This window comes from Panthera uncia, chromosome D1 (genome assembly GCF_023721935.1).
Source record: "Panthera uncia isolate 11264 chromosome D1, Puncia_PCG_1.0, whole genome shotgun sequence".
Classification (NCBI taxonomy): domain Eukaryota; kingdom Metazoa; phylum Chordata; class Mammalia; order Carnivora; family Felidae; genus Panthera; species Panthera uncia.
This window is the reverse complement of record NC_064808.1, coordinates 71,926,656-71,952,640: the sequence shown is the minus strand read 5'-3', so window position 1 is coordinate 71,952,640 and position 25,985 is coordinate 71,926,656. Positions and strand designations below refer to the sequence as shown.

At 46.6% G+C, this 25,985-nt stretch overlaps 1 protein-coding gene across 1 annotated transcript; it reads right to left on the bottom strand.

Annotated features, from left to right (window-relative positions):
* Positions 1 to 1,078: 1,078 nt before the first annotated feature.
* Positions 1,079 to 17,207, bottom strand: MTNR1B (melatonin receptor 1B). The gene is made up of 3 exons (XM_049653406.1): positions 16,888 to 17,207; positions 4,704 to 5,560; positions 1,079 to 2,263 (listed from the first exon to the last, which is right to left on the bottom strand). The coding sequence occupies exons 1-3, from the start codon at positions 17,108 to 17,110 to the stop codon at positions 2,231 to 2,233; spliced, it is 1,113 nt and encodes a 370-aa protein (XP_049509363.1). The 5' UTR covers positions 17,111 to 17,207; the 3' UTR covers positions 1,079 to 2,230.
* Between the last annotated feature and the right edge of the window lie 8,778 nt (positions 17,208 to 25,985).

The following is a 25,985-nucleotide window of genomic DNA, read 5'->3' as shown; positions in this document are numbered from 1 at the left end:
AACTGAGCTACCCAGGCACCCCTTGTTAGTGCTTTTATATCTCAGCTAAGAAATCTTTGCTTACTACAAGGGCATGAAGACATTCTCCTGTGTAGTCTTCTAGAATATTTATCATTATGTCTTCTATATTTAAGGCTATAATCTATTTTGAATTATTTATGTGTATGAACTAAGGGAGGGATTGAAGAGGTTTTTTGCCTCCCTCCTTTTGATATCCAGTTTTTCCAGCACCATTTGTTAAAACTAGTCTACTTTCCTATTGAGTTGGCTTGGTGATTTGGTTAAAAATCAGTTTACCATATATGTATGGATTTATTTCTTGACTCTATTCTGTCGTATTGATTTATTTGCTTATCCTTACGCCAAAACCACACTGCTTCTTATAATGTAGCTTTAGAATACATCTTGAAATCAGATCTTGTTAGTTCTCCAAATCTGTTCTCTTCAAGATTATTTTGGTTATTCCACATCACTTGCATTTATATAGGTTTTCTATAATCAGATTGCCAAAATCTTCAAAAAATCTTGCCTGGGTGGCTCAGTCGGTTAGGTGTCTGACTTTGGCTCAGGTCATGATCTCACAGTTGGTGGTGTGGGTTCGAGCCCCACGTTGGGTTCTGTGCTGAATGCTTGCTTAGAGCCTGGAGCCTGCTTTGGATTCTGTTTCTTCTCTCTCTGCCCTCCCCCACTTGGGCTCTGTCTCACTCTGTCTCTCAAAGATAAATAAATGTAATAAAAATTTTTAAAAAGAAAAATCTTGCTAAAATTTTGATTAGGATTTCATTGACTCCATAGATGAATTTAGGAAAGTAGATATTTTAATATTTTTCAAATCCACGAATATGGTATATCTCTCCATTGATTTTGGTCTTCTCTACTTTCTCTCTGCAGTCTTTTGGAGTTTTCAGCATAGGGACTTTGTACATCTTTTGGTTAATTCTATATTTGATCATTTTTGTGGTATTGTTATTGTTTTTATTTTTTTCACTTTAAGAACAGCTATAGTTTTTAAAAAATTTACCCTGCATCCTGTGACCTTACTAAATTCGCTTACTAATTCTGGTAGCTTTATTTTGTTTTATTTTTTTTAACTTTATTTTGAGAGAGACAGAGAGACAGAAAGCATGAGTGGGGAAGGGGCAAAGTGGGAGAGAGGGAATCCTAAGCAGGTTCTGCACGGTCAGTGCAGGGCCCGACAGAGGGCTTGATCTCATGAACCGTGAGATCGTGACCTGAGCTGAAATCAAGAGTCAGCTGCTTAATCTACTGAGTTACCCAGGTGTCCCTTGTTTGTTTGTTTGTTTTAAAGATTTTATACGGTTTTCTACATATAGGATCATGTAATCTGAGAATGAGAGTTTTACTTTTTATTTTTTCTTAATAACATGTGTGTCCTTTGTTTCTTTTTCTAACTTATTATAAAGCTAGGGCTTCCAGTAAAATATTGAAAGAAATGGTGGGAGCATACATCTTTGTTTCAATTCAGGGAAAAAACATTAATGATTTCACTATTAAATATGTTATCATTTGTAGTTTTTTCAAAGATACTCTTTACCAGCTTGAGGAAATTTACTCCTATTCCTGGTTTTCCAAAAAAAATTTTTTTGTCATGAATGAATGTTCAATTGTGTAAAATGATTTTTTTGCATGTATTGACATAATTTTCTCTCTTATTCTGTTAAAATTACAAATTACATTGATTTTCAAATGTAAAATTAACCTTATATTCTTGGGGGACCACCTTGGTCATGATGCAGAATCCTTCTTGTATATTTTTGGAACCAATTTGCTAATATACCGTTACGGATTTTTGCATCTCTGTTCAGGAGGGACACAATTTTTCTTTTCTTGTATGTAATTTTTCTTTTGTTTAAATGAAATTGCAATGCTATAAGGAAGTGTTATGCTGATTTCACAAAATACACTGAGAAATGTTTTTTCTTCCTCTATTTTCTGAGTATATGTAAGGTTAGTATTATTTCTTTATTAAATATTTGATAAAATTCACAAGTTAAATTACGTGGGCCAATAGTTATCTTTATGGAAAGATTTTTTAAAAAATAAATCCAAGTTCCTAAATAGACATTTACAGCAAGGTGGTGGAGGATGGATAGAGTTCCCACACTTTTGCAGCAAAATTGTCTTTATTTAAGATCAGGATGTGTAGCTTGAGGCCATTCCACATGAGCACACAGATGGCCCCAGTATCCTGGGTTTTCTCTATACCCTTTCATTCTCTTGGTTCCTGGATCATCACCAAAACCTATGGAAACAAGAAAAGGTCCCAGTTAGCAAACTGTCAGAACTGGCAAATCAGGTAACATCTGTGGGCCCAGAAAACTGAAGAGAACTTTTGTTTCCTCAATCCGTATTTATTGAGACTTTACCATGCATTCAGCTCAGAGTTAAAAGATAGAAATAAGAGGAGCAGTGGGGGACACCCATTGCCTCTAAGTCAAGAGCGAAGGGCAAATCCCTATAGTTGGTGCCTGGGGAGAGGAGGCAGAGAGAACAGAACACATGCCTGGTCTGATGAGCTCAGGCTCTGCACAGAACCAAGAAGAGTGGCTGCAGCTCAGCGAGAAGCCGTAGGTCCCTTGTGTTTCACTCTCAGACTGAGGTCTGAACTGGGAGGCCTCCCTGGACAGGACTCTCCGCACCCAGCAACGGGATCCCAATAGGTAGGCAACCGGGGCTGAAACACCTGCATTCCTAACAGTTTGGTAGAGGACCTCCGGGGTCCGAATCAGATTACAGGGCTCTTCCCCACACCCCACACTCAAAATAGTTTTGGTGGAGCTAAGAGCACTTGAATGTTTCACAAGCTCCCAGGTAACTAGATGACTAGCCACAGCACCCAAACTGATTCCTCACATGACAAGGGAAGGCAAAGCATCCAGAATAATGCTGAGACGTCAGCATTCTGGGCTCTTTGGTCTGCAAAGCTGCCAGCTGGTTGAGGTAACTTTTCTCTCTCCTTGGAACCCCCCCGCGCAACTTATGTCTTTGGGGTACTTACCCCACTTTTTCCTGCCACACCTTCTAAGGTATGGGCAGGGGTGGGGAAGGAAACGGGATACTGCTGTCAGACAGACTTGGACTCTGTCCAAGGAAACTCAGGAAATCATTTCACTTCTTTGAGTTTTAGTCGCTTACTAAATAGAGATAATGATATGTCCTCAAAGAATTTTCTAAGGATTCAGTGAGAGAGTGCATATAGTGCCTGATACAAAGCAAGCACCCGCTAAGTGCCAGCTGATACTGTTCATTAGCAGACTGTGACCTCCAAGAGGGCAGGCAACACGCCTTTTTTTTCTCCTGCTGGACCTGGCCCCAGAGTAGTCGGTCATGTTTGTGGAACCGAAGAAGGAGGCCAAATTCAAAGGAAGGAAGCCAAATTGGTGCTAAGACCTGAAGTGTCTGCAAATACAAAGCCTGTAGGCAGACATGCTAAAACAGGAAGTGAGGCGCCCTTCCCCCACCTCCATTCACGCCTCCCCCACTCACTTGCCTCCACTTCCGGTCTTTGTCTCCTCTCCTCTCCTTCAAGATTATCTTTCATTTCAGGTAGTAGTAGTAGTAATAATAATAATAATAGTTAGTGTTTACTGAATGATCGCCATGCGTCAGGCACTGTCCTCAGCTCTTTGGCTGTATTATCCCAAAGAACCCTCACAACAGCCCTGGGAGACAGGTACTGGCACCATCTCCATTGTCCGGTGAATAAACCGAGGAATACAGAGGTCAGGAGCTTGCCCCAAGTCACACAACTTGAGCCCGGTGGAACCGGGAAAGGAAGCCAGGCCGGCTACATGCTCCAGATGCCTGAGGAGGGGGTGTGTGTGTGCTTGAGGTATGTGCATGGTGTGGCTGAGGTGGTGGTGCGTGCGGTGTATACACGGTGGTGTGTATGTGTGTGTGCACGTGCACGTATGGGCAGGGAGTCAGTGGGGGAGCATGCAGAACACTTGTCCTCTGGACGCGCCAGCCCCCTGCAGCCCTGCAGAGCTACCTAGCTCCTAGCACTACAGAGCTTTTTCTTTTCTTTTTTATTGGGGGGGAGGGGGGGTTCATAGATGGCCTTTACTATGTTGAGGTATGTTCCCATATGTGTGTGTGTGTGTTTGTGTGTGTATATATATCAGTATATATGTCACATATATATGTGTGTGTGTGTATATATATATATACACATACATATATATATAATTTATTGTCAAACTGGTTTCCACACAACACCTAGTGCTCATCCCGACAGGTGCCCTCCTCAATGCCAACAGGAAGGTATCCATTCTTACTGCCCTTTGGGGAACAGAGAGAAACCAGAAAGGAAGCCAAAGTGGGAGAAGAGGACAGCTCATAGGAAGCAATTGGCTTCTTCTGTCCCAAGCCCGTCCTCATTCTGTCCCTTCCTTGGTTGATGTGTGCCTCAAGCCTCCGGTGCAGTGAGAGTGTCTGCCAGGGCCGATGCCGAGCTCACTTGGATGTGGCCCCCAGTGCCTATAGGCATCCTCTGACTAGCCCGAACCAAGGGTGCCGATGGTCTTCTTGTCCACAGGATGAAGTTCCACAAGCCATGTGCTGTCACGTGAACAGGACGGCATAGCCCAGCAGGCTGCCTGATCTCACCCACGGAGCAGATCCACCCCCACCATTTAATGAACCTGTCGCCCGGTCAGTGATCCAGTCTAGAGAGTGTCTACCTGGACAGGATGCTGGCCATTAACGACAGGTGGAGTTTGGCTCTGAGGCCCTGTGGACTGGCTGCCCTTGGAAGCATCCCGGAAGCAGCGCCCAGGGTTCCAGAGGGCTGAGACAATCTTCTTGTATTCCCTACGGAAGTTCTGGTTCAGGAGCCCGTAGACTATGGCATTAAGGCAGCTGTTGAAGTAAGCCAGGTAGTAGCTGGTGACAAAGAGCCCCTCCGGGACCTGGGGAGCTATTCCTTCTGGGTCGATGGCCACAGCAAGGCCAATGCAGTTCAGCGGGGCCCAGCAGATAGCGAAGATCACAAACACCACGAACATGGTTAGGAAGCTCCGGACATCGCTGGGCCTCAGGCGCAGCTTGGTCTCCAGCTTGGCCTTCCTGTGGGACTGGAGCACCAGCACCCAGATGCGCAGGTAGCAGAAGGACACAACAGCAATGGGGAGGAGGAAGTGAATGACTACCACTGTCACTGTGTACTGTGTGCTGGCCGTCTGGATGAAGGTGCAGGAGTAGATGCGTGGGTCATACTCCAGGGACCCCACGAAAAAGTTGGGCACCAAGGCCACCAGAGTGAGCAGCCAGGTGAGGCAGATGTAGACGGCGGTGTGCCAGTGCCGGTAGATCCGGTGGTAGGCCATGCTGTGACAGATGTAGCAGTAGCGGTTAATGGCGATGGCAGTGATGTTGAAGACAGAGCCGATGACACTCAGGCCCAGCACGAAGCCACTGGCCTTGCAGTGCACCTCCCCCAGGGCCCAGCCGTCATGGAAGATGGCCACGAGGATTAGCGGGTAGGGGTACAAGGCCACCACCAGGTCAGCTGATGCCAGGCTCACCAAGAACAGATTACCTGGAACAGGAAATAGGGAGCAAGAGTCAGCAAGAGACCCCACAATTTCTCTTCTGTCGAATATCCTACCCTTTATCCAGTTACCTTAAACAGTTACTTAAAAGCTACTGAGCTAACTATTAGTACTGGGGATGGAACAGTGGCTTTTGGAGGCACGGCGTTCAGGGCTCACACAGCATCTCTGCTGCTCACTGTGTGACTGAGGCAAGTTACGCCGGCGCTCCAGGCCTCATCTTTCTCATTCGCAGAATGGGAATAATGATACCTACTTTCCACTATAGCTGTAGAATTAAATAATGGTGCCAAGTGCTTGGGGACACAGTGGGTGCTCACAAACGATGACAATTTTCATGAGAGGCACAGATGCTCGGGGGCTTGGCATCGTTTAAACTCCAACAAGGATTCCCAGGGACGAGGATCCAAACATCAGGAAAACTGAATTAACGACATTTAGAGAGTAGCCTGTTGACCAGTTGGGAGAAGACGCAAAAGGAGACTATCAGAGAGATTTATAGGAAGGTGGCGTGTGGGCAGGGAGGGGTGGTAGTGAATCCACTTCCCTGGCTTTTATATGCAAAAGAAGAAAGGACTGGACTCCATGCCACCAGGCCGGGCGTCTGCCGACATGGCCATGTGGCTGGGAGCGTAGGCCCCAGGCGAGGCAACACAGGGGAATACCAGAGTACTTGGTTCTTCCTCTTGCAACCTTTCTTCTATTCCACCTGCCAAATACAGTTCACATTTAGAAAACTGAATTAAAGACACTTAGAAAGTAGCCTGAGCCGCCTCCCTTTGCTGAATGGAGTGTTCTCTGGCGTCACCAAGCTCCGTAGACAGAGAGAACCTCTGGAAACTACAGCAGCCATTGATTAATATGCTTTGGACGTGTTCTGGGCCAGAATCCTAGGGAAGAGACGGGGCTACATCCAAAAGAACTCATTTCTATGGCTACAACATTTGCATTCTAAAACAAACACTGACTCGCGAATAAAGCACCAAGAATCTGAAAGTTGGGCCGACATGAAGCTCAGAACATGAGAGGCTCGATCCCTGATGCCACTTGTTTCATTCACTGGGTGCACTGTTGGAGCACCAACTACATGCTCAGAAGATGATATCCTCTCCAGCCATAGAGACCCTTGGGAATGCAGTGGGCACTAGACGTCATCTTTCAAGCCTTCTAGCCTCTTACCACATGGTGGAGTGCAAGCTGCCGGCCCTAGAGCAGCTGAACACAGAGGGCAAATGGAATACGTGTGCAGGAGGGACTCCCCAAGGAGGCAAGGACACTGGCTCCGGTGCCACCATGAATGTGTTCTGTATGTGGCAGAGGCTGATGTGACCACCTCAGGGGTCCAAAGCATCAGGCAGGGTCCAAAAGGTGCAGCCATCAGAGAAAGGTCTGGCTGTGGTCTGGCTTCAAGGGGGTACAGAAAAAGGGAGGCTCAGAGTCATCTGGCTGGGGATCCTTCTGAGTCAGACCCTCAGGTAAGGTAGACTCCACAATTACAGTTACAAACCCCCAAGGGAGAGAAAGGGCTGTTTCCAGCCCGTTCCCCACGCACATTTACCACGTCTCAAAGAAGTTTCCACAGGATGTGCTCCAGATGGGGGTGGGAACACAGAAGACCCCCAGGCAGCCTTCTTTTTTTTTTTTTTTTAATTTTTTTAACGTTTATTTATTTTTGAGAGAGAGAGAGAGACAGACAGAGAGAGAGAGAGAGAGAGAACACGAGTGGGGGAGGGGCAGAGAGAGAGGGAGACAGAATCTGAAACAGGCTCCAGGCTCTGAGCTGTCAGCACAGAGCCTGACGCTGGGCTCAAACTCAGGAATGGTGAGATCTTGACCTGAGCCGAAGTCAGATGCCTGAGTCACCCAGGTGCCCCCAGGCAGTCTTCTTGAAGTGCCTATTCTGGCCTTAGAGGCATGTAGTCAACCTCACTCAGAACCAATAGAAAAGAAGCCTGTTAGCTTCCTGGGACTCGTCAGGACCTAACCACTCCTGAGTCAGACCTATGTGAGGGCCCAAGGGAGATAGGATGTAACTGATGTAACATCGTTTGGACAATTAGGCATCTTAATGGGATAAAATTGGGATAAAACCCCGTCACATTCTTCCTGCTGGGTATGGCCAGGCAGGAAATGCACATCTGAGGACCTGCTTGAGGTGTGGAATGGGTCTCCTGCTTTTCCATTCAATTCCCAGTCATGTTTGCTGTCTCCACTGGTAGATTTCAGTCTCTGGCTCTCCTGCTCAGACCTCACCTGGCTCCAAGACGGCGAGGTATTTCTTCTCTCAAAGTTCTTGTTCTCAGCTGAATCAGGAGCCCTTGTCTCTTCCCAGAATTTTAAGTGTCTTTTTGACACTTGGAGGTGGTGCTGGAAGCCGGAATGACATGGGTAATTTCAGCTCTGTCGCTTTGAGGTTGGGCAAGTTACTGAATTTCTCTCTCCATGACTGTTCCTTCATGGGCTCTCTCCTTTTCTTCTGAGGCCCTCCTTCCTTCTCTTCCCATGCATTCCACTTGGCTGTTTCTGTGAAGAAAATCACTTCTTTCCAACATAGGAATATTGGTCTCTGCAGGGCCCTCTGGGCTCCTGATTGAGCAGCAAACAAGCTTTTGGCACTTGCAAGCACGTGCGGAGAAAGTCAAGGGCTGCTGGGAGCTGGTGCCAGCTCAGCCAGCTGTTTTCCCCGAAAACCAGTGAAGCTCTGCCGTGTTAATGTGGCTCATCCCCTAATAATGCCCCAGAGGCTGGCAAACAGCTTGTAAATAGTGGGAAGAACACATTCAACTCCACGTAGACAGTGATTCAATTACTCTCCCCTATTGCTCCGGCTGTTCCTAAAAGGCTGAAATCAACCAGTTCCCGCTGTAGGTTCATCTGCCCAGACATCAGACTATCTCCCAGATTTCTTGACACAATTCCAAATTAGGCAAATGAAATTCTTGTTTTGTCTCCCATCTGTAGGAAGCCAGGTCCTCTCTGGAGGATACTCAAGGGAGATCTAGTTCTCTATCCATTTCTTCCCCTAGACAGGTGAGAAATCAATCAGGGTGCACACAACACTGCTCATCCCCCAGTGCATGGGCTTCTAATGAATATTTACATCACAAGTCCTGGTGTGATTTATTTCCATCTGGCTCCATCAGACAGGGTGTATTAGTGGAGACAGCCTTCAAAACAGGGCTTTGCTCACTAATACGGGATTCCCTTTTCATATTCATACACAGAGCACATCCCTCACACACAACCACCACAATCCCCTCCCTCCTCGCTTCCTCTGTCCTTTTTCCTGGGAAATCTACTTAACAAGGATCTGGTAATCCGGGGGGGGGGGGGGGGAAGAAAGCCAGCAGACGTCGTCAAGCTATCTAGTCTTCATCAGATAGGAAAATTCCAGAAGGTAAAGCTATCTCCATCCCTTGCCCCTCCTCCTGTGCGCCCCCTGCATCCCTCCTCCCTGTGCCCACCCTGCATGCCCAAAAAAAGAGTTTGTTGGATTTAAATTGTCCTCGGTCATTGAGCTAAAAGCCAATGTAGAAACAAATAGTCATGGAATCATTTTCTCAGTAAATATTTCTGAGTAGCTACCAGGCACCAGCTCTGCCTTTGCCAGGGCCGAGGGAGGCATGGTGAACAAGAAAGACACATTCCCTCCCCACACAAAGCTCATGGTCTCAGAGAAGCCAATTAAATAAATAAAAAACCAAGACATAGAAAGGTTAAAATAGGGAAATAAACAGATCGTCTATCATTTCTAACAGGGTTAAACTTTTGTGCCTCGGGGTCATCTTCTATCCCTTACCTATTCAAACATACAATACGTCTATTGAGTACTACCGTGTGTGGGTCAAAGACATGGTCCCTGCTGTTGAGAGGCCAACAGGGCTATTGGGGAAACAGACACAAAAACAGCAGCCAATCAGTGTGGTGAGAGCTGGGAGGGAGGCCAGGCTAAGGGAGCAGTGAGGAAGTACTCAGGTGGCCTGAGGACGGGGGCAGTGGCAGGAGATGGGGCTGGTCAGAAAGGAAAGTTCACCAAGGAGTTGAATAAAATTACAAAGACCCTTGCGACAGGCCTGCCTCCTTCCTAGAATGGCTGTTTTCTTCCAATGGGATTTGTACGGGAAAGGGCAGAAGAAATAATAATCATCTCTAAACTAAACTGAACTATTTTTATCAGTTCCTTTCTGGGGATAAGCATCTGAAATCACTGAGCAGATCATTTATCAAAAACTTGATTTCCTCGGGCACCTGGCTGGCTCAGTCAGTAAAGCATGTGACTCTTGCTCGAGGAGTTGTGGGTTCATGCCCTTCATTGGGTGTAGAGATTACTTAAAAATAAAATCTTAAAAAAAAACCAAAAAACTTGATTTCCTTACAAACACTAAAACAAATGGCTTTTACATTAATGTAAGCTCCTAATTTGGCTCCCAAATTCTTTGGTGGCAGAGATTGTTTTCCACTAAAATGACATTATTTACGAAAATCTTAGAGAGTGTGGATGCGTCTAAGGGCTAAGTTGAAATGTAACTTTGGTTTAATTAAAAAAGAAAAGGACTGTTAGGCAAGCTAATAGTGTAAACAAAAACATGATGGGGGTACTTCAACCACTTAAAAGAAGAAAATGTATTCTTTTTCCTTTTCTTCTTATGCCAAGAGCATCAACATCTATTTTTTAAAAAATGAGATTCTTGTTACAAAATATTCTTCCATAATCATCAATAGAGATATCTGGAGACTCTTATGGTACCATTTTATTACTTCACTTACACTTAATACTAACAACAAAGCAAAAATTTGTATAGCACCTTGGAGTTTATAATGTGCCTTTACATAAATTGGCTGAATTGTCTATCACAAGAATCCTTTAAAGTTGACAGCATGGTTTCCATTTCAAGAAACTGACACTAAGATTATGTGAACTGCCAATAGCCCTAACAGAGAAAGAGTGACAAAGAAGGGGCACTGGAGGGAATCAGGAAAAAGAAATGTCAAGGGCAATGGTGTAGTTTCTTAGTCATCCACCAAGGTGAGAAAGAACAGGAAAGTGTGCCCATTTAACCTGGCCATTAGGAGGTGACATTAGCAAGGGCAAATTCTGTCAAATGTTGGAGAATAAACTTTTGCACTGTAGCTGGCTCTCCCAATCAGCTCTGGCTTCAAGACAAGGAAAGAAATGGAAGGGTCTTTGCCAAGGGATATCCCCTTGATGGGGGGAGGTACAGAGTCTTTTTCCTTTTCTGTCTCTTTTAAATGGGAGAGACTTTTATCTGGCACATAATAAGCACACAGTAATATTAGCTCTAATTTATTACTGTTGTTTTTATATTATTATTAGTTGCATAGAAAAAAACAAGAAAGAGACTCTCAACTACAATCTTGGACTATAATTCCTGGAGATAAGATATGAGAAGTCACAGCTCAGGAAGGACAGCATAGAAGGTAGGACACTGACCCCAGGATGAAAACTCCCTCAGCACTGGGGACTCTACTTCTCAACTCCCCAAATTCTACTCTTTCAGCAATAAGTATTTTAAATTGTAAGACCTAATAGTGGCACTGGTATCTTCAGAATTTTGTGATATATCATGCTAAACACAGAACCCAACTTACGGGGAAAAAAATAAAAAGTCAGTCGAACACAGAAGTCTCCATGCCCCTGGGCTACTGAGAGCTACAGAGAGGGAATTAAAGAGGATTATGAGCTTTCTTGATTGTTCAGCTAAAGACATAATTATGGGATTTAAAATGTGTTTGTCTTTGCTTGGTGAAGAGATAAGAAAGTATTCAGAGCAGAAACCTGAAGTTGGAGAGCTCAGGCAACATCAGGGAGAGAGTCCAAACTAGCCCAGTTTGGTCTTCAGTGGATAAGCACTGCAAACCCCACGGGCTGAGCAGGTCAAAGGACACCTGTCACCAAGTGGCGCGTCTCCATGAGTGGTTGGTGGTGGTAGGATGATGCCTGGACCGAGTGGAATCCACCTCACCTATAACACCTGGAGTGCACAGGGACTGTGGGTCTACTAAGCATTTCCTCCAAGCCTCCCAAGAGCTTTTGCGTGAAGCCAGCCTATCTATTCATTCATCATTTACACCCTCAGTCAACAAGTGGGAGGAGAAGGCGGGCTCTGCTCCCGTCTAACTGGGCATGCAAAACCCCTGCCGGGCTGGAAATTCCCATCAGGAAGCCTGCAATGCAGTCTCTGTCCCTGGAAAAAGATGGTACAGGCTGAGCATCACTGGGTGCCTGGAGGACAGAGCAGACTCTGGACAAGGACCTGTGTGTTCGGCAACCAAGTCCTCCATGTTTCCCTGGGCAATCCCAACGTCAAACATTTCACATCCTTTCTCCTTACATATCACCAAACTGTCTTCCCCAACAGCCTCTAACTCAGACGCAGCACAAGAATCCATTGTCAGCCCACGGCTGCTGACTGTCACCTGGGAAATCAGCTACTGTGCCTACGGGCCAGGAGTAACTGATGCTTGTCGTGCTTTCACCTCTCTTAATGGAGATCATCTCAACATGACACTAAGGACATGAGTCTCTCAGCTCTCTTCCGTGTGGCCGACTGGACAGTGAAGGTAACGGCAGGAGGCTCACATTCCACAGGCAGCCCAGACCAGCAAGGGGCAAACTCCCTAAGGAGCCACTGAGGCACAGTTTGGGGCAGCCCAGGCATGGCTGGAGGTGGCCGGCCACACAGGAGCAAGTGGAGCAGGCATACCTTTGTGTAGAGGTGCCACTCAGCTTTCAAGGACAAGAGTGAGGTGTACTGTACCCTTTTAGTGTTCAAAGCAATTCAGTTCCGTAAGAACTCCACTGATTGCATGTGCAGTTCTGAGTGCCATAATGAGCCTGCCCCACCTCGTGAAGCACGATTAATTCCTTCCAACCCATTGCCTTCTGTTGTCGTGTCCATTTTCAACTTGTTTCAACACCCGTATTCAGTCCTTAGTATGCCCTCAGCTCTGTGGACAGAAATGGACTAAAAGTCTCAGCCTTCAACAAACTCATAGTCCCACAGGGAGAGAGAAAGACCAACAACAGGACAGCGAGGCAGGAGCTGTCTGGGGAGGGCCCGTGGAAGCCCGAAGAGGGAGACAGAGTCCCCACTCCCTCTCCATGGAGGACTTGGTTGCCGAACACACAGGTCCTTGTCCAGAGTCTGCTCCCCACGCCTTTCTTGCTATTAATAAGCAACGTCAACAACCGCACCGGGACATTCACTAGCAGAAAGAGGCAGGGAGCTCCCCGAGATGAGGCAGTGCATAGCACGCATGGACTGTGTGGGAATGGTTGTAGTTCACAAGTGCGATGAGAGGAGAGAAGAGGCTGTTGCATTAGCGGGGGCTAGCCCCTGGAGAAGGGCTGTGTGAGCTGCACTCCCGAGTCACCTGTGGTATAGACCCAAGGCAGTAACGGATGGCAGTGACTCCACTGGTGGCAAGAGCCACTGCAGGACTGAGCAGGGAAGGCTGACTGGATCCTATGGATATAGTTTCCTCAAGCGATGGTGAGTGTGTAAGGTAGGGCAGTAGGAGTAGGGAGGGCAGGAAAGGGGAATATTGAGAGATATTATAAGGCAAAACTCATGGGGACTTGGGGAATGAAAGAATGACTCCCAGGGATCAGGTGTCTGGGAGAAGAGAAGGAGGTCCAAACACTGGCATCTGGTAAGCCAAGGAAAGAAGGTTTTCAAGGAGGGAGTAGGCCTCGATGACAGATATTTGCACAGAGGGGCATTTCTGAGGCCAGGCTGCAGAACACTGAGGAGGAGATGGGGAGCAGTGAGGTAGTCAGCGGGTGGAAATTGATGTCTGGTTGTGACGGGACAGAGAATAGGAATGAACTTAGAAGCAGACATACAATCAAGGGAAGATTCTTTTCTTTTTCTTTTTTTGGAAATTCTGTTTTATCTTATTATTTTATTTATTTATTTTGACAGAGGGGGAGAGAGAGAGAGAGAGAAAGAGAGAGAGAGAGAGAGAGAGAATCCCAAGCAGGCTCTACACTGTCAGTGTAGAGCTGGACACGGGGCTTGATCTCATGAACGGTGAAATCATGACCTGAGCTGAGATCAAGAGTCAGATGCTTCACTGACTGAGTCACCCAGGAGCCACTTTTTTTTAAACACCAGAGACCCTTGGGTATGTGTGCCTATTTGTGTGTATACCTGTGTGCCTGTGTGTGTGTGTGTGTGTGTATGTCTATGATAGACATTGAAAACACAAATAAGAGAGAAAGAACTTGATGGGGGAAGGTTCCAGAAAAGCAGGGAAAGGAAGAGATAAAAATCAAAAATGCAGAGATTATTGTTGGCTAAGTCTAGACCAGGGCAAGCATGGCCGTGGCAGGCACAGAACATGTCCTCAGATGCTGTCAGGAAAGCCCCAAATATGGTAGGTCCCCAGGAAGCACACACTGAGAATTGTCAACTGCCAACCCAGTGCCATGTAAAAAAAAAAAAAAAAAAAAAGAGTGAACCAAACACCTGGTCTTCCCTTCCAAACACCTGGTCTTCCCTTCCAAGGTGGGTCTATGCCCCACATCTGTCTCCCATCTTCCCTCCATCCCTCCCTCTCTTTACTGCTGTCTCTGAAAAGATCGACCCAATGCATGCAGCAACAGAAGCCACAGATAGGGTAGTTCCAGGAAAAAAGGACAATTAATCTAACCACTTACCTGCCACCAGGATCATCCCTGTTGGGAATGACAAGAGGAACTGGGGCACCTGAGTGGCTGAGTCGGTTAAGCATCCGACTCATGGTTTCAGCTCAGGTCATGATCTCACAACTCCTGAGTTCAAGCCCCACAACCCAGCTCTGCGCTGATGCTGATGGTGCAAAGTCTGCTTGGGATTCTCTGTCCCCCTCTCTCTGCTCCTCCCCCACTCAGGCTCTCTCTCTGGCTCTCTCAAAAATAAATAAATAAACATTTTTTACAAAAGGAATGGAAAGAGGAACTGCATCTGTAATAGTCAAGTAAAGGATACTGGCATCTGTCTGCTAAGAAAGGTTCTATGATCTTAATATGGGCTGTGTGCCTTGGTTATGGGACCTCTGAGTGTTCTCATTGCCACAGTCCTATCTTCTCAACACCAGTGAATTAAGGAACCAAACTTAATTACAGAAAGGTCTGACATGAGTGTTTCGTAAGGTCACTCCAAACTCTCAGTAGAGGAGACTTGATTCCTAGTGGAATGAGTGCAAATTCCAAGTGCTGACAGTTTTTTTTAAGATTTTTTTTTTTTTTTACATTTTATTTATTTTTGAGAAACAGAGTGAGACAAAGCGTGAGTGGGGGGAGGGGCAGAGAGAGAAGGAGACAGAATCTGAAGCAGGCTCCAGGCTCTGAGCAAGCAGTCAGCACAGAGCCTGATGCGGGGCTTGAACCCACAAACTGTGAGATCATGACCTGAGCCGAAGTCGGATGCTCAACTGACTGAGCCACCCAGGCGCCCCAAGTGCTGACAGTTTTTAAGCACCTTTTCAGATCTCACCCTGCTAGGGTTTAACTGAAGTCAATGGTATGCTTTTTCATGACCCTCGTCAATAAATGCAATGGTCAAATCAAAGCTGGTTGAATTGCATGACTAGAGCAGCCACCAGTGTGTCAGGAATTAACGTCATTTAGCTATAGTGTCAAAATTTGTTCCTGGTGCTGGGCTGTAGTGAACTCAACAGGAAGTAGGAACAGGGGATGTGCCAGCAAGTCACAAGCTCATTACACACCCCGGCCACACTCCCAAATCAGTAAGGCTTCCGGGAGGGCCCCCTCCCACCCCCCCACACCCCCACACCCCCCACCCCTGCCCCTCGGGATGGAGGAGGGGAGAAGATGCCTGTCTGCTTCAGGTTAAGAAAAAAAGCAGTTCCCCCGCTCTCCCCCAAGTCTCCTTTTCCTCAGTGGGCTTCCGCAGATTATTCACCAGGGAAGCACAGCCCTCCAGGCTATCTCTAAACACCTGGTTAGTCAGGGAGAGAAGTCGCCTGTGTCGGAACCTGGAGGACCCAGCCCCACCTCCCTCCTGCCCCTCTGTGCCTGGGAAGCATGTTTGTGGTTCCCACAAAGGGACAATGTGATCAAAAATTTTCAAATACCACTTTCTAACCACAACCTGCCCTTTCATAATATATAGCTTTTACTCAGAGCACGTAATAATGTCTTGAAAAAGGTATTCCAGATAATACTAACCACCAGTACTGAAATGATGGCGTTAGAAAGCGTGTTTCTACTTAACAGTGTTGTTTCCCATATTATGAACAGTAGCTCCTAATTTTATTTTTTGTTTGTTCTTTAGGTAAAAACACTGGAGTCACAGATCCGCACAAAATATATATACCCATTTACAACTGGCCTTTCTGAATGGTCTGGCTCCCTAGAAAAGCACAGTTAAACTACATACTTGGCTTTCTTGCTGTTGCTTTTTAATTTTAATTCACTCTAATATTTGAAGGGCCCTTAAGCCCAAACTAGGAAGTTACAAATTGACAAACAGGGCTTTGAACTTCGCAGGCTGAGGTGCTCAGCATGCTCCAATGATCTCTCAGGATCAGAGTTCAGAGACTCCCTCCCTCATCCCTGCCCTTGTAGAGCCCCGGAGTGGAAACACTGAAATGAGAGTGGGCAGAAGGGAAAAATACTTTCAGGACTGCAACCCTATTTTGCCAAATCATCGTTTTAATCTTCACCGAATCCCACGAATTCTCTGTCTTCAGAAAGGACCCCATTATCTCAAAGCAAAGTAGTTCCCACCCAAGCAGACCCTGCAGATTTCTGCATCTGCACTCTCTTGGCTGGAAATGGGTCTTCGGCGAACTGGAGAGAAGTTTCTAACCCAAAGCTCACCCCAGCCCTTCCTTGAATTCATTCATCTTCTTGACACCTGCTTTGTGAACCCCTGTGCTCGGCAGGGGAGGGAGAGAGGTGTCAAAGATCCTGAGATTTCTGTGGCCAGATAAGGGCACCATCTGGAGCCGCACAAATTGGAGCACCCCGGATGACAGCAGCCTCCAGACACGTGCGTTCCCACAGCGCCGGCGCCGTGCCAACAAGTGCGCCAGAAAAACTTTGTGCAGTTCACGCTGGCACAGGTCCGCCAAGTGCCCTCCGGCAGCTGCGAGAGGCGGACGCCAGCGCCTCGCGTCGGGGAAGGGCAGGAACTCACCCTAACTTTTGAGCCGAGGAGCAAACTTGGGGACTAGGTTAGAGAATAGGGAACGGGGCGCCCGGGACTGAGGACGCGCAAAGAGGCGGATGGCGGGGTCAGGGTCGAGACCAGACGCCAGCCCCAGCAGCGGGCGTGGCGCTCACCTGCGTTCCGGAGCCTGCGGTTCCTGAGCACGGAGAGGATGACCAGGAGGTTGCCCACAACGTCCACCGCGGTAGTGACGATGAGCACGGTAGACAGCGCGGGCGCCTCCCAGAGAGGACGGGCGGTCCCCGAGGGCCGCGCGCGGCCCGTCCCCGGCCAGTCCGGGCGCATGGCCAGCTCGCCCGCCTCGCAGCAGTTGGCGTAGGAGACGTTCTCAGGCATCCTGGACCCTCCCGCGCCGCGCGCGCCAGCCACCGCGCCACCCGCCGTCGCCTCAGGGAGCGCGGTGCCGCGCCTGCAGTTCTCGACCTCCCCTCTGTGTCCAGGCTGCGCGGGCGAGGGAGGAGGCCTGTTAGGGAGGGACCCAGAGGAAATCATTAAGCGTGGGCAGGGGGCGGAGAGAATGTAGGAACTGGAGGACGACTTAGGGTGCAGGCTTGCCCAAAGGAGCGCCTTCCTCGGTGGCTGGCTCCGGAGCAACTGAGACCCAGAGCCCAACTGTGCCTGGCCCAGCCCAGGTCTCAGTCCCTGAGTGCACCTCCACGATTCCTTCCTCCCTCAACCCCCAAGAGAAGCTGTGCCCAGGAAGGGACACCTAGGCTTGCAGACTGGAGAAGGTGCTGGTGGTGGGGACCTGCCCACCTGTTGTCAGAAGGGCAAGGTTTGCAGTCCCCATGGGGCTGTGCAGCTCCAAAGAGAACGTAGTCCCTCCCCAGCGTATGGGGACAGATCCCAGGACAGAGTAGGGTAGAGGGTTGCTCCAGGCAGCTACAGGAGAAAAACAAACCTGTGCTATTTATTGAGCACTTGTTGTTTATCCTGGGAGATATTGATGATGTCTCTGCCCTGTCCTTTTTATAAACCAAGACATCTGTTGATGTATGAACATTTATTTAATTATGACAATACTTACACGGATGTATGGTCAATACTGGAGGTTATTATTATGTGGTTTGGGAGGGTTTAGAATAACAACGACAACATAGAGTGAAAGGTGACTCCTGGAAACAAGGAACTTAGATGCTCTTTATTTAAAACGTTTGAGTACTTACTCTGATAATAACAGTAGTGAAACGGTACCCTCTCTGAGGGTACATTTTATGCCAAGTGCTGTCCTAAGCACTTTTCACATCGTCAGAATCATTAAAACCAAAATGAGAATTTTAAATATGAGGAGGAGGCGATGTGCCTGGACACACTGCTTCCACGAGAATACAAAATGGTACAGCCACTTGGAAGAGCTGTTTGGTGGCTCCTTATGGAGTTAGACGTAATCCATCCTCTGACCAGAAACGAAATGAGAATAAAACATATGTCCGCAAAAAAGACTTGTGCCAGAATGTCCAGAGCAGCCTTATTTATGGTAGCCCAAACCTGGAAACAGCCCAAATGCCCGTGAATGGGTCAACACATTGTATATTCATACATAGCCTACCACTCCACAATAAAAACTACGGATATACACAACATGGATTAATCTCAGAAATACTCTATGAAGCAAAAGAAGCCAGACACAAAGGAGTACACACCCTACAATTCATTTATATGAAGTCAAAATATGGGAAACATTAATCTATGGTGATAGAAATTAGAGCAATGGTTGCCTATGGCGGGGTGGGGGGTGAGGATCGACTGGGACAGAGCGTAGAATAAATTTCTGGGATGTCATGTGCGTGGTATTTCATGTGAATATAATATGTGTTATTTTCTGTGGGGCGCCTGGGTGGCTCAGTCGGTTAAGCATCGACTTCGGCTCAGGCCATGATCTCATGGTTCATGGGTTCGAGCCCCGCATCGGGCTCTGTGCTGTCAGCTCGGAGCCTGGAGCCTGCTTCGGATTCTGTGTCTCCTTCTCTCTCTGCTCTTCCCCTCCTCACACTCTGTCTCTCTCTGTCTCAAAAATAATAAAAAAGAGTAATTAAAAAAAAATGTGTTATTTTCTGTAAATCATACTCTCCCACTTGCATCCTGTCCCGACCCCCAAGAACCAAAAACAAAAGGGAGAATTCAGTGAAGAGGGAGGCAGTGCTGGTATGATGATTCAGGAGAAGGATGTGATAGTTGGAGAACAGCCAGAGCCCAAGGAATGAATGAATATTCTTGCTAGCATGGAGAGGCCCCTCCCCTGTGGTAGAAAGGAAGCAGAAGCCAGGGGTAAGTTCCCAAGTGTTTCTAGACTGCTGTGAGCAAGTGAGGGAGTTGCACTCTGGCTGCTCTAATCTCAAGGAGTTTGAGGCTACCTCATTAGGCAGGACTGGGGGAGGGCGGGGAGAATATGAGAGGTTTGAAGACAGGAGAAGGTATGAAATGTCATTTCAGAAAATAGGTACACTAACTAGGAGCATGGCAAATGTGTCAGGAGAGAGAGTAAACTCCTGTGCAGCTTAAGATCCTGGCTTTAAATGAAGCCAGTCAGCCTCGTGGGGTAGATTGTCCATCAGCAACCTGGATCTGCTGGGGACAGGCAAGGAAGGGGCAGGGGGAATTTCAGCAGGGATTGGGGTTGGCCAGCCAGAGTAAATAACTGAAGGAAGTTCAAGTCATGACAGGAAGACAAAGCCTAGGATCTACATTAAATGAGAGATGCTGAGAAAACAGGAGGAGGCTGAGAAAGAGGGGATCAAGGAAGTGGAGGGAATTCAAAGAATTGTAGGTGAATCTGAAAAAGAAAACAGCTTGTGGTGTTGGGCTTGACTGACACTTGCTTGAGATTTCTTAAGAGTACAGATTCTGTTTGAAGTGAGGGCTCCGAGTGTGATGATTGGAGTTGGTGGCTGGAAGAATGCGAGGGAAAGTTCACTGGAAATGGCAAGGTCAAGGGTGGGTATTGTGGCAGTGAGAGAAAAGGGAAACTGAGTCAGGGAGCAAATCCCAGTGAATGAAGAGGAACGACCAGTGGGCAAGAGAGCTGCGGGAAAGAGGAAAAAGAAGAGACAGCAGGATGGTGTGAATGTCACCAGCCATTTCCAAAGAGAGGATAACCAAGCTCTCCTTGTTCTTACAGACGCATAGGGAGCAAACATAACGTGGCACTTCAGCTTTGAGCAGCCCTCATGACAATAGATGAGTTGAATACAAGATAAACTGCCCCAGTTCAGCACATCAATAACACACATTTGGTTAATTGAGTCTGAAACGGGAAATGGCCCTGGACTGCCCTGGGATGTGATTATGCACATATCCACAACAGTGTATCAGAGATCTTTGGGCACCAGGAATTGGGGTGCTCTCTGCTTAAGAAGTCAGTATTATATCCTGGCACAGCTGACCAGGCTGGTACTTAGAAGGCAGGGGAAGGTACTGCTACTTCGGAAGACAGTTTGATGGTTTCTTACAAAACTAAGCACGTTATTGCCATACAATACAGCGATCACACTGTTAGGTATTTACCCAAAGGAGTTGAAAAGTTATCTCTATACTAAAACCTGTGCATGGATATTTATAGCAGCTTTATTCATAATTTCAGAAATTGAAAGCAACCAGGTATCCTTCAGTAGCTTAATGGATAAATAAACTTCGTTATATAGGGACAATGGAATATTATTCCTCACCAAAAAGAAAAGAGTTATCAAGCCACAAAAAGACATGGAAGAACCTTCAATGCATATTCCTAAGTGAAAGAAGTCAATCTAACAAGGTTACATACTATTTGATTCCAACCATATAATATAGAATATTCTATAGTCTGCAAAATGCAAAACTATGGCAATAGTAAAAAGATCAGTGGTTGCCAGGGATTCGGGGAGATAGAGAGAATAGGCAGAGCACAAAGGATGTTTAGGGCAGTGAATCTATTCTGTATGATACTATAGTGGTGAATTGGTGTCATTGCACTTTTGCTCAAACGCATACAACACCAAGAGTGAACCCTAATGTAAAGCATGGACTTTGAGTGATAATCAGGTACCAATGTTGGTTCATCAACTGCAACAAATGTACCACTTTTGGGGGGCAGGGGATATTGGTAACGGGGGAGGCTATGTATGTGCAGGAGATGTATGGGAACTCTTTGTACTTTCCCCTGAATTTTGCTGTGAAACTTAAACTGGTCTAAAAAATAGTCTACTTATGAGGTGCCTGGGTGGCTCAGTCAGCTGAGTGTCTGACTCTTGATTTCTGCTCAGGTCATGTTCCCAGGGTTGTTGGATGGAGCCCCTTGTTGGGGCTTAGGATTCTCTAAGGATTTTCCCTAAGAAGATTCTGCTTAGGATTCTCTCTCTCTCTCCCTCTGCTCCTCTTCCCCACCTTCTAAAGTAATAAATAAATAAATAAAAATTAAAAATAGTCTACTTAAAAGGGGAGGGAAAGGGAAGAAGAAGGGTTGTTGCCAGGGAGGGTAAAAATGCCCCAAGACTCACACATCCTCAGCCAAAACAGAATCCACCCCACTATCAACAAGACAGACTACAGCAAATCTAGAGAGAGAGGTCATGATGGTGCAGAGGTTGAAGCTAGGACGCCCAAGGGATGGAGTGGGGTCCCTGATTTAAGAGAGAGGGTTATGGGCACCTGGGTGGCTCAGTCGGTTAAATCTCTGACCTCAGCTCAGGTCATGATCTCACAGCTCATGAGTTCAAGCCCCACGTCAGGCTCTGTGCTGACAGCTCAGATGCTGGAGCCTGTTTCAGATTCTACGTCTCTCTCCTTCTCTCTCTCTTCCCCTCCCCTGCTAGTGCTGTCTCTCTCAAAAATAAATAAACTTAAAAAAAATTAATAAAAAAAAAAAAAGAGAGAGAGGGTTATTACATTCCAGAAACTAAGAAGACATCCCAGAAGGAATGAACTCAGGGCTGGGAGGCTAGGCTGGGCCAGAGAAGTGGGCAGGAACTGGTCTAGGTAGGCCTCAAAGCCACCTTGAGGACTCTGGACTTGTCCCCATGTGGTGAAATCCATGGAGGGGTTTGTCGGACATCTGCACCCTGCCCTACTTTGCAGGCTTCCCTTCTAATACAGAGAGGATGTCTGCCACAGAAAGCAGTTCCCACGCTGACTGTTTCAAGCATAGAAGAGATGGCTTCGGTGTTCCAAACTGATGGCCTCTTTTTTTTTTTTTTTAATTTTTTTTTTAACGTTTATTTATTTTTGAGACAGAGAGAGACAGAGCATGAACAGGGGAGGGGCAGAGAGAGAGGGAGACACAGAACCGGAAGCAGGCTCCAGGCTCTGGGCCATCAGCCCAGAGCCTGACGCGGGGCTCGAACTCACGGACCGTGAGATCGTGACCTGAGCTGAAGTCGGACACTTAACCGACTGAGCCACCCAGGCGCCCCGCTGATGGCCTCTTAATGTGAGAGGATTCGATTCACAATAGGTGAAACCAACAGTGGCTGCCAACAGTGAAATGAAACTATATGGGAAGAAAAATCAAACCCTGGAGGAGGAAGGGGAGAGAAACAAAGGAGAGAGGTTCAAGATTCCTAGCTGGTTTCTCAACAAAATAAATCAACATGTTGACACCTACCGAGAGTCCTAGTGTGACAAAAATGAGCAGGACTGGTGTTCCCTACACTTGCCCCCAAGTCCAAATGCAAATCAAAATATGCTCACAGGAGCTCAGCATCTCACATCCCAACAATAATACCTTTCAATCTGGATAGTACTTGAAACCTTTTCCAAACCACTTTACAAACACCATCTCATGTCCCCTTTGTAAAGCTCCGTGAGGCCCGGGAGGCAGGTATGATTGGTCCAGCTGGAAAAGACAGGAACGGGCTCTCAGAGATAAGTCAGTTGCCAAGGTTGGTGGCTGATGAGTGGCCAAGATGAGTCTGTAAACCAGCTGTCTAACAGAATCCATTTCTTTTATTGAATGCATAACGGTTTTTGCTCCTACAGTATGAAATATACAAAGAACATAATCAAAATTTTCTGTAGGTAATCAGTTTGCAACATGGCTGAAACAGCCACTTGCCCTTTTAATATTACTGTAAACAAGAACAGCAGCCACAGCCAAAAGTGAGTGTTTATTGTGTGCTAGACACATGAGACATATGGACTTTTCATTGAACTCTCACATCTCTATGAGATGGATACTATTACTGTGCATGGTGAAGGAACTGAGATCCAGAGAGGTTAAGAAATCTGCCTGATGTTGCCCAGCTAGTGGATCTCAGAGCTAAAATTAGAATCTAGGCTTATTCCAACACCTGGTGCGGGTGGTCTTGCTCTGGCATAGGGAGTATTACAACCTCTGAATCCTTCTCCACCTCAAGAGAAGGATGGGAAAGCTTGATGATGTCACGCAGGGTGAACTCTGGGAGAAAATGGTTCTGTCAGTTTTAAAAAAGATGGGTTTTATATAGATCACTTACAAGATATATATACCGCTGCCTAGCAATGGGAAGATGTCCTACTCTTTTCCTGAAGTGAAGAATAGTCTGGAAAGAGAGATATTGTACCACAAAAGAGTAAAAACGAACAACAAAAAACCCCACCTTCCAGCCAGTCTTCCTCCTGGTACCCAGCACACCCCCACGGCAGAGACCAGTAGGGGGATCCAATGACCTAGTGGGGCAGGGCAGGGTCAAAGATGCAAATGCTCTGTCTCCACTGATGGTTGCATGATCTTTACCTTTTCTGACTTTTCTGTTCCCTTCAGGGCAAACCTCAGAGCGAGAGTTATTGCCCTGGTCATTTCAGACTTGAATCTAACCTAACAGTTCAATGTTCAAGCAGAAGGGGCTGACCCTTCCCTCAGAGTCTGCTGAACACCAGGTCAGTGCCTCTCTATTATCGTACACTGTCCAGAATAGGTTATTTATGGGGAAAAATACATAGAGTTAAAGTTGTTTAATTTTTGGCTCTATTAGAAGTTCTTTGTTTATGGATTAATGTTTACCAGAACAGTATTACTTTCCTAGAAAAGATAAATAACTATAAGCTACAAATCATAAGCAGAAAGCTTCAAGGGGAAGAGCTACACCAATGTTGATGGTTTTAACTGTTACAGAAGGAAATTTATTTGGGGATCTTCATGCTTGTTCTTAAAAGCTGGGGACAAGGGGACCTAGTCATAGGGAAATCAGTCCAAAGACAAGCTATTTGGGAAGGGGGACACTGGAAAGAAAAATAGGGCCTGGGGACCAATGCCGACTCTGTCTCTCAGGGAAAAGGTGCTACCAGATGGTCCCGGAGCCTCAGCTGGCTGGGATGTGTAACCGGCCTCCTGTGTCTTGGGAGCACTTTCATTACCAAAGAATATTCTGCCCTGCAGAGATGATGTTATCAGCCCAGGCCTCTTCCCCAGAGACTGGCCGCTATCAGCCCACAAGGGCCTCAGCCAGTAATGTTGTACTTTTGTCTCCAATGCCAGTGAGTAGTAATCTCAGCCTAGGGCAGAATTTTAAATATGAGTGATCCATTCTAGGTTCTTCTTACGGTCGTTTAACTAGAATTGAGGGTTTTTTTGTTTTTTTTTTTCCTCCCAAGTTAATTTGCCAGGGCCTGGCTTGGACTTGTCCCTAAATTAATGTCCACAGCCATGCTGAAGCTTCTTTATTGTGGATTAGAGTCGGTTTCTATGCTTGGAGAAGAAGTTCTCAATAGTGCCCTGTGAGAATGTCTATATCTTTGGCCCCAAAGCCACCCATCCCAGCCAAGCTTTGTGAGTCACTGAAGATACAGATTGAACATGGATATCCAGCTTGTTTGTAAGGGCCTGTCATCACCTGTTCCATCAAAAGCAGGAGACAGAGGACTGCCACTCACCAGTCAATTAGTTGACTCCCTCAGACTCCATCACTGAGGGCATGGACGGCTAGATGTGCAAAATGGTCTAACCTCGGAGGAGGCTGGACTCTCCGTCCAGGGCCCAGGCATCAGAGAAGTACATGAGCACTTGGCTGAAGTTCCTGAGAATTCATTGCCTGCTCTTTCATCTAACACATGCCTGTGCCCATCAGTCCCGGACTCCATTCCTTTACACAGGATCCTTCTGGCATCCAGCACCTACCTTCAGCATTAGGAGAAATCAAGACAAGTTTGGCACTTTTGTGGGGTCCCCAGACCTCCCATGGTCACCTTCTACCACACCTCTTCTTTTTCCCTCTGCATCCATGTTCCCTGGCCAGGGCTTCATCTATTAACAGTTTTTTGTTGGACATATCTGGATAATGTGTGATGACTTCCTATGCATTACCTAAAAACAGTCCTCTGAGGTGGAGAAATTCATTATCCATATTTTACAGATGAGGAAACTGAGGCACAGAGACATTAACTAACTTTGCCAAGGCCAGAGAGCTAAGAACCAGGTTAGTCTGATTCCTCCTGACCATGACCGTCTGCCTGTGGATAATATCTCTGAGATCTACCATGAGGTAGTTAACTCTGAAGTCAGACTATCAGACGTGTGGCCCTGGGCAAGCTGCTTAATCTCCCTGTTACTCAGTTTCCTCATGTGTAAAATAGGGCTAATATTGCTTCCATCAGAGGATGAAATGAAGCAATATAGTGCCTGGCTCGTAAGTTAGCACTAAGTAAACTGGGGGTATTATTACATTTTCGAGGGCTTTTACATCTATGTCTCATTCTATCCTCAGATGCAAAGACAGGAACATTCTCATTTGACACTGAGGTCCCTGAAGATTAGTTGACCTGCCCTGGAGATTAGGAATTGAAAGCCAGTGGGGACACCAGGGGCAAAACCAGATTTCCAGAGCCCTCCGCTCTTCCTTCCCTTTCTCACCTTTATGAGCACACTGAGATAGGTGACCCACCCCGCGTTCAAAAACATCTCCTCAGGATCCAACCTTGTGAGTTTGGGATGAGCCAAGCTCACAAGATAACAGACTCAGCAGAGCAGGCTAGCTCCTGCATTGAATGTCCAGACCCACATTCTACAAGCACAAAAAAGGATAACCAGTGAAGTTACAAATTCACTGGTACACATAAAAATGCTGCCCACTGCACACATAAAAATGCTTCTAAATTCCAAACCTTGGAGCGACTATGTTGGATGTGATGTTCAGGGTCTTACCTGCTTTGACACACTAAGAGTGAAGGAAAAGCTTGTAGCCTCGAGTAGCTCTAAAGATAAATTACGGCTAATGACAACCCAGGTCCCACTTCTAACTTGAAAAGAAGATATATTCCCGGCATA

Bases quoted from the DNA above. Each gene is read 5' to 3' on its own strand.
- MTNR1B (XM_049653406.1), bottom strand. From the start codon at position 17,110: ATGCCTGAGAACGTCTCCTACGCCAACTGCTGCGAGGCGGGCGAGCTG. The intron at 5,561-16,887 runs GTGAGCGCCACG...TTCCTGTTCCAG, and splicing joins CCGCAGGCTCCGGAACGCAG to GTAATCTGTTCTTGGTGAGC. The intron at 2,264-4,703 runs GTAGACACTCTC...TTGTTTCCATAG, and splicing joins ATGGCCAGCATCCTGTCCAG to GTTTTGGTGATGATCCAGGA.